Below are 16,508 nucleotides of genomic sequence, written 5' to 3'. Positions count from 1 at the left end.
GGGCGGAAGCTCATTTCAGGGTCAAATATGACACCAAGGTTGCGAACAGTCTGGTTCAGCCTCAGACAGAAGTTGGGGAGAGGGATGGAGTCAGTGGCTAGGGAACGGAGTTTGTGGTGGGGACTGAAAACAATGGCTTCAGTTGGAGAAAATTTCTGTTCATCCAGAAGTGGATGTCGGATAAGCAGTCTGACAATTTAGAGATCGTGGAGGGGTCGAGAGAAGTGGTGGTGAGGTAGAGCTGGGTGTCATCAATGTACATGTGGAAACTGATGCTATGTTTTCAGATGATTTCTACAAGGAGTAACATATAGATGAGAAATAGGAGGGGGCCAAGGATAGATCCTTGGGGGACACCAGTGGTAACGATGCGGGGGTGGCAAGAGAAGCCGTTGCAGGTGATTCTTTGGCTATGATTAGATAGGTAAAAATGGAACTAGTCAAGTGCAGTCTCACCCAGCTGGATGACATTGGAGAGGTGTTGAAGAAGGATGAAGTGGTCAACATGTCAAAGACCGCAGACATGCCTAGAAGGACGAGGAGGGAAATGCTGATCATAAGTCACCCTGATCACAAACCTTCTTGTACTGAGGTCAAGGAAAAACTTTCTAAATGGCAGATGGAAAATGGGAAACACAAGTTATAGGAAAGCAATAAGCAATGTGTTTCCTTTTAACCTGGTTACGCGACAGTGGTGATGTTTCATTTTGATGCAAAGTGTTCTGGTAAATTAGATTGGCTTTCTTTTTCAGTGGCATGTGACAACTTGCACTGCTGAGTGACACTGTCCAAAAACTGTGAGATATTAGTATTAGATGGGTAAAACGTCATTTGTAGAAGCTGGGGTAACTCGTAGGTAACAAGTGTTTTTTTTTGTATGCAAATAAGATGACAAGGTTGGGGATACGGTAGCATAGTGGTTATGTTAGTGGACTAGTAATCCAGAGGCTTGGGCTAATAATCTGGAGAAGTGAGTTCAAGTCCCACCACAGCAGCTTAATTAATTAAATAAATCTGGATTTTTATTTTTTAAAAAGCTAGCATCAGTAATTGTGACCATGAAACTACCGGACTGCCATAAAAACCCAACTGGTTCACTAATGTCCTTTAGGGAAGGAAACCTGCCGTCCTTACCCAGTCTGGCCTATATGTGACTCCAGACCCACAGCTATGTGGTTGAATCTTAACTGCCCTCTGAAATGGCCTAGCAAGCCACTCAGTTGTACCAAACCACTGCGACAAAGTCAGTACTGTGGGAGCACCTTCACCCCAAGGACTGCAGCGGTTCAAAAAGGTGGCACCACCTTCTCAAGGACAATTAGGGATGGGCAATAAATGCCAGCCTTGCCAGCGATGCCCACATCCCATGAACGAATACATTTTTAAAAAGATTATGGCCCAGAAATTCCTCTGGAGGTTTTCCCGCGGGCAATTGCCTCCTCGCTGGATATTTTTTACGAATTTACCTGGTGGTCTCGGAGGCGCCCTGATTTCCGATGGGGAGGGCTTCTCTTCCTGCACTACGAAGCGTGCTCCCGTACAGAGGGCCCCAACGCAGAAGATGCAGTCATGTGTGACCGCTCAGCCAATCAGGTAAGTATTTCACAGGTTCCCATTAAGCGCACTGAGACTTGCGTATCTACGAGTTCTCAGTGCTATTAATGGGAACAAAAGCAATCACGCAAAAAATAAAAAACAGACCAGACATGTTTAAAATTAATTGAAATTAAAGTTATTATGTCTTATAAAAATAAAATATTTTCCCGATTTTTAAAAAAGTTTTTTTAGTTACGGTTAAAAATAAATTTACCATAGTGGGGAGGGTTTTTAAGAATAAAATGTGCTTTTATAACTTTATTTTATAATGCTTTTGTGTATTTTTAAACACTTGCGCCTGTAAAAGTAGGCTATACGCCTGCTTTTTCAGGCACAAGATTTTTGAGGACATTTGCTGGGCAAGATAGCCGTAAATATCGGAACTCTTGCCCTGCAAGTGTCCTTGCTCCCGAGATGCGAATGATCTGTCAAGCCAGAATCTTGCATTGCGCATTGCGTGCTGAAACCCGGCTTTTCCGATGCCTTCCTGGGTCCATAGAAACCTCGTACAGACCCGGGACATCGGCATTCCAGCACCAATGTATTGCAGAAGAGTATTAGCAGTTTCAACCTCTGGAGCTTTTGCACATCTCAACAATGATTTGAATGGATTTGAATGGATCTTGAAGATAAGAACATAAGAATAGGTCCTATTGGAATTGATCCTTGGATTATAAATCTTTGAGTATTATGAATCTTCCAGAAACTGTACCCTAGCCATAGAGTGTACACCCACATTAAAATATGATCTAGGACTGCTGTTTAAACTTTACTATCCCATATGGATGTGTTTGAATAGTCCTTAGCTAGGTCATTAAGAAGTCCTTTCATATGATGGAACAATGCTCCGTGTCAAAGGGAAGTGGAGAAAATACCAGGAGACCAGTCCCAACCTCCTATCAGAAGGTGTAGCATATTGCGAGCAATCGTAAGAAATTGCATAATCCCACTTTCTGGTTGAAGGACAGAAATCATAGAGACAATGAAAGCGAGAAAGGGGGGAAAGGTTAGAAGAAAATTGAAAAAATGTTTAAACTTTTTGTGTGCTTTCTTTCAGACCATGGCTGTGCCTCTGGTTCCAGTACAGGTGCTGACAATGGCCATCCATCTGCTTCTGGCCAGAACCATTCACGGCGGTGCCTACTATCAAATGAAGCAAGTTCCACAGCAGATCCCCCAGATGCAGGTGCACGGACAAGTCCCACACATGATGCGAATCAGCAAAGAGACGCCTCATAGACAGCACATGGGCAAGGAGATGCCACACGTGCCAGTGTATGGGAAGGAGTCGCCATATGTGCCTCGCTATGGAAAAGATGTTCCTCAAATGCACGTGTTTGGAAAAGATGTGATGCCTCAGAAGGAAGCAAAGGGTAAGGCATATAATAACCTAATAATGAATGTCCAAATTTTCATTTCAGTTTGACAGACAGCAGGAAGTGCCCAGATTCAATCTCTGATCTGTACTGATGTCAGCCAAGGCAGTGATAGGTGCAGAGTTGGAATTGTTAATAAAACTGTTTAACTAAAAAGTGTTACGAGTCTGAAAGGATCTCATTGGAATAGGATGTTCAATTATCCTCAGTACTATCAGGACAGCAGGAGATTTGTGAGACAATGAAAATCAATCTAAGGGAATCGAAGGACATTGGAGAGAGCCATGAGGCTGATTCCGAGTGTAAAAGATTTGTTATGAGGAAAGATTGTAGAAACTTGGGCTTTTCAGCCTGGAAAGAAAGTACCTGAAAGGCCATCTTTTTGAGATATGCGAGATAGTTAATGGTACAAAAAAGGTAACTCTGAAATATTACTTTAAATTAAATAATGAGAATAGGACAGGAGAACACAGGTTCAAACTAATAAAAGACAATTTTAAGACTGATAGCAGAAAGTTCTTTCTCACAAAGAGTTATCAACATATGGAATAGACTTCCAAATTAGATGCTGCAGTGGAGGGGAGCTTAGAGTGGTATGTGTCCACTTGTGACGAATTGTCCCCTTGTTCTCTAACCCTGCTTGACCTGAATACTGCACTTGGTCTCAACATTAACCCCCAAGGTGGGTGTGAGAGAGCTGGGGGCATGTTAAAAATGAAAAAAAATGGAGAACGTGTCCCTAACCCGCTGCACACGAACCCATTGCCATTTTTACGATGGCAGGTTTTGTGGCGCCCGAGCATCTCGCTGTGGAGAGGCAGGACACTTCATTAACATAGTTAAATCGGGTTTCAATTGTACAGTTGGGAGCCTGGTTTAAATTTAACAGTTGCTGCATGGGTTTCCTAGGGTTTGGGAAACCCGGCAGCGAAAGGGAGGTGGGCGGTGCTGGCTCAAGAAGATAAGTACCTTTTACAGCAATCCTTGTGGGCCAGGAGAAGCAGGTGTGATCTCCCCCAATCCCTCAAGGAAGCCTTCGACCTCTCCTCTGCCGATCGCGGCCTCCCTCTAACCCCTGCCGCGATCGCTAACAACCCTCCAGCCCCGATGGCCTCTCTCCATCTAGCCGACCATGGCTGATCGCATCTCTCCAAGCCCCAATCAACGACCTTACTCTCCCGCAATGGCCTCTCTGCCTCCCCCCAAGCTCCGACGGCTCTCTCTCCATGCTGCAAGCGCGGAAGATGCCTGGCACCCAATTGCTGGGGTCGTCCCCAAGGGTCGCCAGCTGTGGTCTGCTGCTGCTGGCTTTTTACAATCAATTACGGCTAGTCTCTCAATTTGGTCGGCTGCCGGGCTGGAAGCAGAAGTTAAAAAATGATAATGAGATCCTGCCATTAAATTCGGCCAGACCTGCGCTTCCCCGGGTGTTTCTGGCCTCCCCTGCACCCTACCCCGCCTCCCTGTAAATATCGGGCCCATGAGTGCAACACTATAGGAGATGTACTGGTAGATATATAAATATTAAAAAGGAAACAGGCATTAAAGGGTTAATAGGACTTATACCTCAGAATACTGCGGGAGGTTAGTAATGAAATAGCAAAGGTACTAATCATAACTTTCCAACATTTTTTTAGAAACAGGAATTGCACCAAATGACTGGAGGCAGTGAATGTTATACTGCTGTCCACATAAGGGGAAATAGATATAGAATAGTTAGTCCCACATCACTTGTGGGAAACAATGCTACAGAACATATTGAGGGATAATGTTACTGAGCACTTAGAAAGGTATGGATAATCACATCAGTCACTTGGATTTGACTGAGTTAATCACATTCTTTGAGAAAGCTGAGTGTATAGACAAAGGGATTGAAGTGGGTGTGATTTAGTTAAAGTTTTACAAAGCCATTGTGAAGAGCGAGAACTGTGGTATAACATGGAAAGTGGTGGCATGGATAGGGGGTGTGGCTGATGGATACAAAGCTGAGAGGAGGAGTAAGTGAATGTTTCTTGACAACCGTGATCAGCAAGGTGTAGTTAGCAGTGTGTCCCAAAGATCTCTTTTGTTCTCCATGGGATAGACTTTCACCTTCACTGCTTGGACGGTGAACTGGCAAAGCAGATGTGGCACCCATTGTGGAGCCTGCCCGGATGTAATTCCTCTGATTTCCTCGGATTGGTCCTATAATGAGCCGGCAAATTGCTCCACCACCAGTGAAGGTGGAAATCCTAACGCCATATATGTAAATGATCTAGACATGGACATAGAGGGACGAGTATCAAAATGTGTCAATCATACTAAATTTAGGTAGATGTCAAACTGTGTGAAAGATTTCAGAACATTACAGGAGGGCATAGACAGATTAGGCAAATAGACAGATATGTGGCAAATGAAGCTCAACAAAAAAGATAAGTGGTACATTTTGGAAAAAATAAAATAAAATTAGTATATATCATAAATGGTTAAACTCAATGGAACAAAGGAAAAGAGAGAGCTAGGGGTGCTGATACAGACATCTTTAAAAGCAGGGCTGCAGGGGAAAAAAGCAAACAAAAAAAGTAAATGGAATTCTGAGTTTTCTAAATAGGTGATTGAATACAACAACAGCAGCAACAACTTGAACTTATATAGTGCCTTCAATGTAGAAAAACATCCTAAGCCACTCCACAGAAGTGTAATCAGACAAAAATGGAGACTGAGCCAAAGAAAGAATTATTGCCAGGAAAGAGGAGGATTTTAAGGATAGTCTTACAAGAGGAGAGGGAGGTGAAGAAGAAAAGGGGATTAAGGAGGGAATTTCAAAGCATGATGCCCACACTGCTGAAAGCATGGGAGACAATGCTGGGGCAAAAGGAGGTTGGGGGGGGGGGGGGGGTTGGGGGCAGGGGGGGCGTGGTTATAAAAGAAGCTGGAGTCAGAGGAGCGGAGAGTTGAGGTGGTGGGGGATGGGGATGAAAATAGAGACAGGGAGAGGCAAGGTCATGGAGAAATTGAAATATAAAAATGCTGATATTTAATTTGAGGTGTTGGAGGCACTGGAGCTAATGTCGGTCAGTGAGGATGGGTGGGATGGGTAAGTTCTGGATGTGGTTGCAGGCAGTCTTTGTGACTGAGAGGATATGGAGTCGGAAACTTTGCTTGGGGTCAAACAGGATACTGAGGTTGAGAAAGGTATGGTGGCCAGGAAGGGGGCAGGAGTCAGCGACGAGGGTACAACATTTATAGCTTCAGTCTTCCCAAGTTTAGTTGGAGGGAGTTACAGCACATCCAAGGCTGGATGCCGGACAAACAATCTGACAACACAGAGGCAGTGTCGGGGTCAAGTGTGGTGGTGCAGAGAGAGAGCAGAGTGTCAATAGTGTACATGTGCAAGCTGCAGATGATAACACGTGATACTAGATGATTCTCCGGTCCAATGGCGCAATTTACATAGTTAGGGAGGATTGAAAAATTGTGGCCAGAGCTTCAGCTATCGCCCCTCTGACTTCTTTCAACAGCCATCAAGGTCCAGTGAGCCATCTTGAGTTCAGCTGATTATTTCAGGACCAATTCTTTTTCTACAAATCACCCAACCAATTGTTCATTTCTAAAATCTGATGCAAACTATTTATTTGCTCTGCCATACATTCATATTCCATAATTAGACTCACCTCATCCCGGAGTGGTCCTCCCCTCTCTTTAATTATCTTTTGATTTTTATATGTTGATAAAATCCTTACTATTTCTGTTGGTCTTTTGTCATATTCCCCTTTAGCCTTTGCAATCTTCCTTTTCGCCTCCCTATTTCATTCTCTATATCCCTTATGATTATCTTTAATATTGTATAACCTCTAACTTTATTATACACCTTTTTTAAGATTCCATTTAGTTTTAATCTCTCTAATCTTTATACATTACAACAGTGACTGCAGTTCAAATGTACTTCACTGGCTTTAAAGCACTTTGGGACATCCTGAGGTCGTGAAAGGCGCTATATTAATGCAAGTCTTTCATGTCTTTATTTATCCCTGGAACTCTATACTTTAATGCATCCCCTTTTCTTCTTCTAGGAATATATTTATTTGTAGTTTATGCATCTCATTGCAAATCTTTCAAGTTTTCATAGTGCTGATCTAGCAACCTGTTTGCTAACTTTTCTGACCAATTAATTCTGGCCAGGTCCCCTGTTATCTGGCTAAACTTTGCCCTTTTCCAGTCTAGCACCCTTATCTTTGACTCTTCATTAATCTTTCCTATTTTTACATTGAACCTACCTATTTTCTGGTCGCTATTTCACGATTATTCTCCTACTGTCGTGTCAGTTATTCGGCCTATTTCATTTCCCAGATCTAAACCAAGCAATGCTGCTTTCCGTTACAGACTGGAAACATACTGATCTATGAAACAGTCCTGAATGCATTCGGAAAATTGTGCCCCACTTTGATCACATGCTTTATCGTTATTCCACTCTATCCTGGGAAAGCTAAAATCATCCATTACCATTGTCTGCTGTGCTTGCATCTCTCTCTTATATATTCTCCCGCAATTCCAGTCATGAACATTTGTGTTGGGTGCATTACATAATATTAGCCACAAGAAGGCTCTCAGTGTTGATAATGGCCCTGAAATTCAGGTTGGAGGCTTCCCGCGAGCAATTGCATCTGACTGGAGAATGTTTACGAAATTACCTGGTGGTCACGAAAGCGCCTGCGATTGCAGTGGGGAGGCCTTCTCTTCCTGTGCTGCAAAACGCACACCCGTCCCCCAGGTTCCGAAACAGAAGGTTCAGTCACGTGTGACTGCTCAACCAATCATATACAGTATTCTCAATTAATAGCAATGGGAACTCCGTATCTACGAGTTCTCATTGGTATTGAGAAAAAAACACACCAATTAAAAAATAAAAAACACACCTCACATAATTAAAATTAATTGAAATTAAAGTTAATAAATATCTTAGAGGAAATGTTTTTTCCGAGTTTTTAAAAAGTTTTTTAAATTATGGTTTAAAATACATTTAATTCAGTGGGCAGGGTTTTTAAAAATAAAATGTTTATTTTTAATTTTTTTTAATGTTTTAAGTGTGTTTTAAGAATCTTACGCCTGTAAAAGTAGGCTATCCGCCTGCTTTTATCAGGCACAAAAGTTTTGAGGACATTTGCTGGGCAAGATATGGGTAAATACCGCAATCTTGCCCTTGCAAATGTCCTCGCTCCCGAGATACGGAGGACTTGTCAAGCTGGAGCTCGACAAATCGGAAAAAACGGTTTTTAGCGCATGCGCATTGTGCACTGAAAACCGGCTTTTGCAATGCCTTCCCGGGTCCGTACACACTCCGTACAGACCCGGAGAGGCCGGAATTTCTGGGCCAATGTACCTGTTGTTGTCCAAGTATGCAATTAACCTGAGCTGATCTGGTGAATTTTTCATCCAAGGTTAAAATAATCATTGAATATTCTAGCTCACCAAAAATCAATTTTGCCTCTTATTTTAAAATAGGAAATATTCTAAATATAAATTAATTCTACCCTATGTAAACTAGAGGTGATCCAAAACTCGGCCGCCCATGTCCTAACTCGCACCAAATCCCGCTCACCCATCACCCCTGTGCTCGCTGAGCTACATTGGCTTCCGGTTAAGCAACGCCTCGATTTCAAAATTCTCATCCTTGTTTTCAAATCCCTCCATGGCCTCGCCCCTCCCTATCTCTGTAACCCCCTCCAGCCCCACAACCTCCCCCCCCCTCCCCCCACCCCCGCGAGATGTCTGCGCACCTCTAATTCTGCCCTCTTGAGAATCCCAGATTATAATCGCTCAACCATTTGTGGCCATGTCTTCTGTTGCCTAGGCCCCAAGCTCTGGAATTCCCTGCCTAAACCTCTCCGCCTCTCTACCTCTCTTTCCTCCTTCATGACGCTCCTTAAAACCTACCTCTTTGACCAACCCACCTTAATTTCTCCGGATGTGGCTCGGTGTCAAATTTTTTGTCTCATAATACTCCTGTGAAGTATCTTGTGACATTTCACTGTGTGAAAGGCACTATATAAATACAAGTTGTTGTTGTTAATTCACAGCATGCTTGGGTGAAGTACATTTTAATATGGGGTAAATGTTCCATCTTGATTGCAATGGAATGAAAATCGGCCGGGTTCCCAAACAGCTGATCCTCTTCACCAGATTACTGCCCAGGAGCTGAAGACAAAAGTTTACCCGATGGTGTTTGGCGTAGAACTAGGACCCACAAAGCAAGAATATACAGTACTGTACACTATATTTCTTCTGACTCCTGAACATGTACACAATGAAGCTTTATAATGGTGCCAAGGCATTGTCCATCATAATTAAAATAAATACAAAGGTTTTTCTTTCTGTTCTGGAGGGAGAGAGATACAAGCAAACTGGTATTTTCCCCTCTTAGTGCCAGGAAATCAGTTTAAAGAGCCACTTCATGAATAAAGTGTACGCAAAGCCTTTTTTGTAACACGGTCTAACAATATAAATCATGTTAGAACATTATGTCTTCTCTTGCATATCACACCACTGTGATAAAATGAGGCATGTAGGTTGTTTGGGTTTTCTTCCAAAGAGGTTTGCCAAGCATTTTCTCATGAAGACAAACAGAAGCTGTGTTTAGTGTAACAAGATCTCTGTATACAGATACAGAACCTCTGCTCTAATGGCCTTGTTAAGACAGCCTGACATAAGACCTCAAATGGTATAAATACTACTTAGATACTTTTTGACAAATCCTTTCAGAACTCAATTTTTGTTAATCTTGTTTTGTCCTTGCACTCTCTGGGTTAGTCTTTCAACTTTCTGCCAAGGGAAATGAAAGTCAGTGGGCTTCTATAACAGACAACAGATCTGCAATGCCATGTTTACAACCAGGTGCTTGCTTGCCGTGTCGAAGCTCCGAGTAGAGTTCTTGCTTTGGGAATCTCGTGTCGGGCATACGGACGATATGGCCCGCCCAACGGAGCTGATCGAGTGTGGTCAATGCTGCTACTATACACAGAGCTCTTCTCAAAGCTTCAACACGGCAAGCGAGCCCAAGGTGGGCAGAGATAACGCTCAAGGACACCCTCAAAGCCTCCTTGATAAAGTGCAACATCCCCACAGACACCTGGGAATCCCGGGTCCACGGCCGATCAAAGTGAAGGAAGAGCATCCAGGAGGGTGCTGAGCACCTCGAGTCCCATCGCCGAGAGCATGCAAAAACTACGCATAGGCAACAGAAGGAGTGTGTGTCAACTCAGGCTCCCCACCCACACTTTCTCTCAACCACTGTCTACCCCACCTGTGACAGAGACTGTAGGTCCCGCATTGGACTCTTCAGTCACCTGAGAACTCACTTTTAGAATGGAAGCAAGTCATCCTCGACTTCAAGGGACTGCCTATAATGATGATGACACCCAGGTGGCAAGTTGAAAACCTACCGCACTGACAATTGCAGCAGGTGTGTCATTTGCCTTCTGGGGAGCTCGTGGAAAGGTTCAGTTTGGAGTCCGTACATTTTACTGGACAATCATTCTAAATACTACCTATTTACTCTGGTGTCAAATCCGCACACATAAAGGGAGATAAACATGTCCAGGGAATTATAGACCAGTCAGCTTAACAAAATAATGGAATCTCTACTAAAGGAAAAAATAGAAGAACATCTAGAAAACAAAAATATAATCATAAATAATCAGCATGGATTTCAAAAGAGAAAGCCTTGCTTGACCAATCTCATTGAGTTCTTTGAAAATGTTTCAGATAGAGTAGGCAAGGGTAATGCAGTAGATGTCGTTTACCCAGGTTTGCATAAGGCCTTCAATAAGGTGCCACATAATAGACTAATGAATAAGATCAGAGAATGCAGAGTCAGGGGAAAAGTAGCAGACTGTATAGCTAGCTGGCTTCAAGACAGAACACAGAGAGTAGTGGTAAAATGTAGCTATTCACAGTGGTAGAAGGTAGTAGTGTTCCACAAGGATCAATGCTGGGACTAATGTTGTTCACAATTTATATTTAGGCTTTGGAATCACAGTTTTTAAATTTGCTCATGACATCAAATTGGGGGGGTGGGGGGTTCCCCCTGATAGACAATTCTGAGGGCAACTGCAAAAAATGACAAGAAGTCATTAATAAACTTGCAGAATAGGCATTTCAACACAGATAATTGTGAAGTATTACATTTTGGTAAGAAAATTAAGGAGGTCATATATTACTTGGAAAATAAAAATCGAAATGGGGTAGAAGAGCAAAGGGATCTTGGAGTACAACTACACAAATCACTAAAAGTAGCAACACTGGTTAATAAGGCCATAAAAAAAGCAAACCAAGCACTAGGGTTTATTTCGAGAGGGATAGAATTGAAAAGTAGTGAAGGTATGCTAAACTTGTATCGAAGCTTGGTTAGACCACATTTGGAGTGCTGCATACAATTCTGGTCACCATATTATAAAAAGAATATGATGGCACTGGAGAGAGTGCAAAGAAGATTTACAAAGATGATACCAGAAATGCGAGGTTATACCAATCAGGAAAGAATGAACAGGCTGGGTCTCTTTTCTCTTGAAAAGAGAAGGCTGAGGGGTGACCTAATAGAGATCTTTAAAATGATGCAAGGTTTTGATAGCATAGACACAGAGAGAGTGTTTCCACTTGTGGGGAAGAGCAAAACTAGAGATCACCAGTGTAAGGTAGTCACCAAGAAATCAAATTGGGAATTCAGAAGGAACTTTTTTACCCAGAGAGTGGTGAGAATGTGGAACTCGCTACCACAGGGAGTGGTTGAAGTGAATAGTATAATTTATGATTTTGAACACCACTGTTAAATCGCCCCTTGACTTTTGCTGCTCTAAAGAGAACGACCCCAGCTTCTCCAGTTTCTCCACATAACTGAAGTCCCTGATCACTGGTACCATTCTAGTAAATATCCTCTGAACCCTCTCCAGGGCCTTGACATCCTTCCTATAGTGTGGTAACTGAATTGGACACAATACTCCAGCTGGGGTCTAACCAGTTATTTATAAAGGTTTAGCATAACTTCCTTGCTTTTGTACTCAATGCCGCTGTTTATAAAGCCAAGGAACCTGTATGCTATTTTAACAGCCTTCTCAACTTATCCTGCCACCTTCAAAGATTTTTGTACGTACACCCCTCAGGTCTCTCTGTTTCTGCACTCCTCTTTAAAATTGTACCCTTTAGTTTATATTGCCTGTCCTCATTATTCCTACCAAAATGCATCCCTTCACACTTCTCTGCATTAATTTTCATCTGCCAAGTGTCTGCCCATTTTACCAGTATGTCTCTGTCCTCCTGAAATCTGTTACCACCCTCCTCATTGTTTACTACTTTTCCGAGATTCATGTCAGCTGCAAACTTTGAAATTACCTAAGTTCAGGTCATTAATATATATCAAAATGATTAGTGGTCCTAATACTGACCCTTGGGGGATACCACTAAATAGCTCCCTCCAATCTGAAAAGCAACCGTCCATCACTACTCTTTGTTTTCTGTCCCATGGCCAATTTTGTATCTATGCTTCCACTGTCCCTTTAATCCCATATGCCTTCAATTTTGCTAGTAATTCTATTATGTGGTACTTTATCAAACGCCTTTTGTAAGTCCTTATACACAACATCAATTGCACTACCCTCATCATAAGATCAGGAGTGGGGCCATTCATTGATGATTTCAGTGTTCAGCTCCAATTTTCTGCTAATGAAGCATCTCAAGCAACTTATAGCAAGCCTTGGGTAAAATCTAGACTTAGACTGTCAAGTGGCAGCTAACATTTGGACCACATAAGTGCTAGGTAATGACCATTTTGAACAAGAAAAAGCCCAGCCATTTCCTCATGAACTTCAGCAGCATCGCCATTGCTGAGTCACACACCAGCAACATCTTGGGGAGACAGCATTGACAAGAAGCTGTACTGGACCAGCCATATCAACATCATGGCTTCAAGAGCAGGGGAGAAACTGGGTACTCTTGAGATGAGGTTTACCTCCTCACACTCAAAGCCTCTGCATCAACTCCAAGGCTCAAGTCCAGAATATGACTGGATGCTCACTGGTTGCCTGAGTAGGTGCAGCTGCAACAGTGGCCAAAAGCTCAACACCAACTAGGATGGAGCAGGTGACTTGATAAGGTTCCCCTGCCACTGAACTCACTGAACCCACTGGCACATCGCTGGCACACTGTGGCTGCAATATATACAATCCACAGGCTGCACTGCAGCAACTCACCAAGGTTACTTTGACAGCTCCTCGCTCCCTTGCAATCTCTACTACCGAGAAGGACAAGAGTAGCAATATGGTTGGAACACCATCACCCTCAAGTTCCTCTCCAAGTTATACATTTGACTTGGTCATATATCACTGTTCTTGGTCGTCACTGGGTCAGAATCCTGGAATTCCATATCTAACACTATTGTGGAAACAACATCACCATGAGGACTGCAGCAGTTCAAGAAGGTCATCTTCTCAGAGGAACTTGGGATAGGCAATAAATGCAACCTTGCCAAAATTGCCCATACCTCGAGAACAAATAAAAAAAATCAATCACTAGTAATTTATCCAAATAATGAACAACTTGTACATTTTTGTGCTGCATTCTAAGAACGAATGAATATGATTCCAACCATTTCTAATCATTAGTTAAGCTTTTGGGGAGGGCAAGTCAACACATGTGTTGAAGCTTCTTTGTGACTGACTGCAGTGCAACCTGCAGTGATGTGCAGTTAGCAGTGTAACTGCTTTGACAAAGTCACACTCCACGGATATCCATAGCTGTATATTAATGCACCATTAGTGTTTAAATTAAAATAAAGAGACATGTCTGAGGCACAGAAAAATATGGTAGACAAAACATATATAATCACATAACTCAAACCAGACTGCAGCTGAAGAACACAGGCACTGAATCAAGCAATCTGTACTCTCAAAGAGAGGAAAATGAATTGGAAGAAAATGAGGCAAAGCATGCGTGGGTTGTTTATGTCAGTTATTAAAAACACCTAAGTTGTCAGTGAAAGTGCCAATAAAAACATAAGCACCAGCTCATAAGTGAACATTATGGGGACACTTGGCATTTTATGTCTTATTGAAAGAATATGTTCAGTGTCAGGGAACAGAACAAATGCTTCATAGAAATACAATGTTAAATAAATATTTGACAGCCTCGCATAATACAGTCCAAAACTGTAGTCTTTTAAAACTTTGAATCAATAACCTGTGCCATTCCTCACGGGAAGTCAAATGTATTATATTATAAGGAGAGGAGCATTAAGCCATGTAATTTACAATCTCATAGTATAACAATCCTGATCTCTGCTCAAAGAGATGCTGCATTCCTGCAAGGTAACAAAACTCCTAATTGCTGTTAAATACATAGGAACATAGGTCAGAGTTTAACTGCTCTTGAGGCTGCAACTCAGAACCCTGGATTTCTTTCTCTCCTTTAAGTGTGATTGGTAAGGTCAGCTAGGGTCACAGCCATGAATGGTTCCAATATCAGTTAAGGGTATTTTACAATGCCGCAGGAGTTTGTACATTCAAAATGACTGTCTTTGTTTCTTCTCACTTTGTTTTTAAAGTGTGTGATGCATACATTTGCAGCGCAACACACATAGTGTGACAAAGAAATGTGACAGACAGGAAAAATGTGCTAGTCTTACAGATTTTATTATATAACTAGTTGCAGGGTTGCTGATGGTAAGTCAGTGAAAGTGCTGTTTTGGAAGGACTGAAACATGATACCAGATGAAACACTATATTATTATTTTATTTCTGAAATATAGGTGTGTGTTTTAAAGCTGCAAAGTCTAGTTGCTGTTCAGTAAACACTGGGTGAGTTTACTCAAAGGTTAATTGTTATTGAGGCTGGGGTTCAGAACTCTGGCTTTGTGTATGGGAAGGTCACCTAACAGCCTGCAGACTTTGTGGCTCAGGTATTCCTGGAGAACTTCTCAGAAAGTCAACCTCTGTTTCTTCTTACTTTTTAAAATGAAGTGTAATACAAAAATTTCCATTCGACAATGTGTGGTGTTTGAAGTGTAATAAATACATATGGGGAGAATTTTAACCCCCAAAATAGGTGGGAGGTTAAAGCATTCAACATGTGAATCCCGACCCCATTCTTGGGTTTAACAGAGGCAGGACGGGAGCAGGCAGCCAACACACTTCCGGGAGGCGGGTTGGCACTTTAAATATGATAATGAGGTTGGAGATCTCGACTTTAGCCTGCTGTGCAGATTTAATGGTGGCTGGCCGGGGATTCTGGGTCTTGGGATTCCCAGCAGCTGTAGCGAGTTTAGGACAGCCTCGGTGAGCAATCCTTGTGGGCCTGGAGGAACAGGAGTGCTTCCCCCTCGCCCTCCCACCCCCAGCTCCACCACCAGTAACCTGCGCTACAAACTGCACCCTTTGGGATTGGACACCCCTTTCCAAGTTTTTCCAGGCAAATTGATCACTCTGACTATAGCAAAAGGTTCAAATAGCAGGGGAAACAAGTTCAAAATTAGGAAACTGAATTAAGAAGTAAAATCAACTGAAACTTATTTACACTACAGTTTAGAAAGAAAGACTTGCATTTGTATAGTGCCTTTCACGACCACCGGACGTCTCAAAGTGCTTTACAGCCAATGAAGTACTTTTGAAATGTTATAATGTAGGAAACGCGGCAGCCAATTTGTACACAAGCAAGCAGCAATGTGATAATGACCAGATAAACTTTTTTTTTTGGTTATGTTAATTGAGGGATAAATATTGGCCAGTTCACCGGGGATAATTCCCCTGCTCTTCTTCGAAATAGTGTCATGGGATCTTTTACATCCACCTGAAAGAACAGATTGGCCTTGGTTTAACGTCTCATCTGAAAGACGGCACCTCTGACAGTGCAACACTCCCTCAGCACTGCACTGGAATGTCAGCCTAGATATAGTCTTATGGAATGAATTACTAGAGAAGGCCATTGGCATAAGCAATAAAAGTTTGTTCAACAGAGAGCTAAATGTGTTTCTGGAGCAAGAAGGAATTTAGAGAAATTCAAAGAGGAATTGTTTTCCTATTCGTAAAACATTGTCCATTCTTACACAAAACCAGACAACAATTCGATGACCTAAAAGGCAAACAGGAATACAAAATGTAACCTGAAGAATGTATCTGTTACAAATAATAACAGCAGTGTCTGGGAATGCATGATTCAAGATTGTCTTGCGGTTTAGGACATAATCCTTGGTTAGAACTACAGCTTTGGAACACATACATCACTTGCTGCCAAATGGATCATTCTTGCGGCCAGTATCAGTTTCTCAGCATTCTCCCTCCAGCTAATGCTAACAGGAAAGTACAGAATTAAATAAGGGTAAAAGGATCTCAAAGGCTTCCTCCCTGAAAATGTAGAATTTGTAACCAGCAGAAGCTAAAGCTCATCTTATAAGCAGCAAGAGTTCATGAAAGAAAGACTTGCATTTTTATAATGCCTTTTATGGCCTCAGAATGTCCCAAAGCAATTTACAGCCAATGAAGTATAGTCACTGTTGCAATGTAGGAAACGTGGTAG

The 16,508-nt window shown here is 42.2% G+C and overlaps 1 protein-coding gene across 1 annotated transcript in view; it reads left to right on the top strand.

Annotated features, from left to right (window-relative positions):
* col8a1a (collagen, type VIII, alpha 1a) overlaps positions 1 to 16,508 on the top strand; it is a 175,851-nt gene that overhangs the window by 146,518 nt on the left and 12,825 nt on the right. Inside the window, exon 3 of the mRNA XM_070892994.1 lies at positions 2,654 to 2,969. Coding sequence (XP_070749095.1) covers positions 2,657 to 2,969 — 313 coding nt within the window. The 5' untranslated portion in view covers positions 2,654 to 2,656. The remainder of the gene's footprint in view (positions 1 to 2,653; positions 2,970 to 16,508) is intronic.

The sequence above is a fragment of the Pristiophorus japonicus genome, chromosome 11 (assembly GCF_044704955.1).
Source record: "Pristiophorus japonicus isolate sPriJap1 chromosome 11, sPriJap1.hap1, whole genome shotgun sequence".
Taxonomy (NCBI): domain Eukaryota; kingdom Metazoa; phylum Chordata; class Chondrichthyes; family Pristiophoridae; genus Pristiophorus; species Pristiophorus japonicus.
This window is presented reverse-complemented; position numbering and strand designations above follow the sequence as displayed.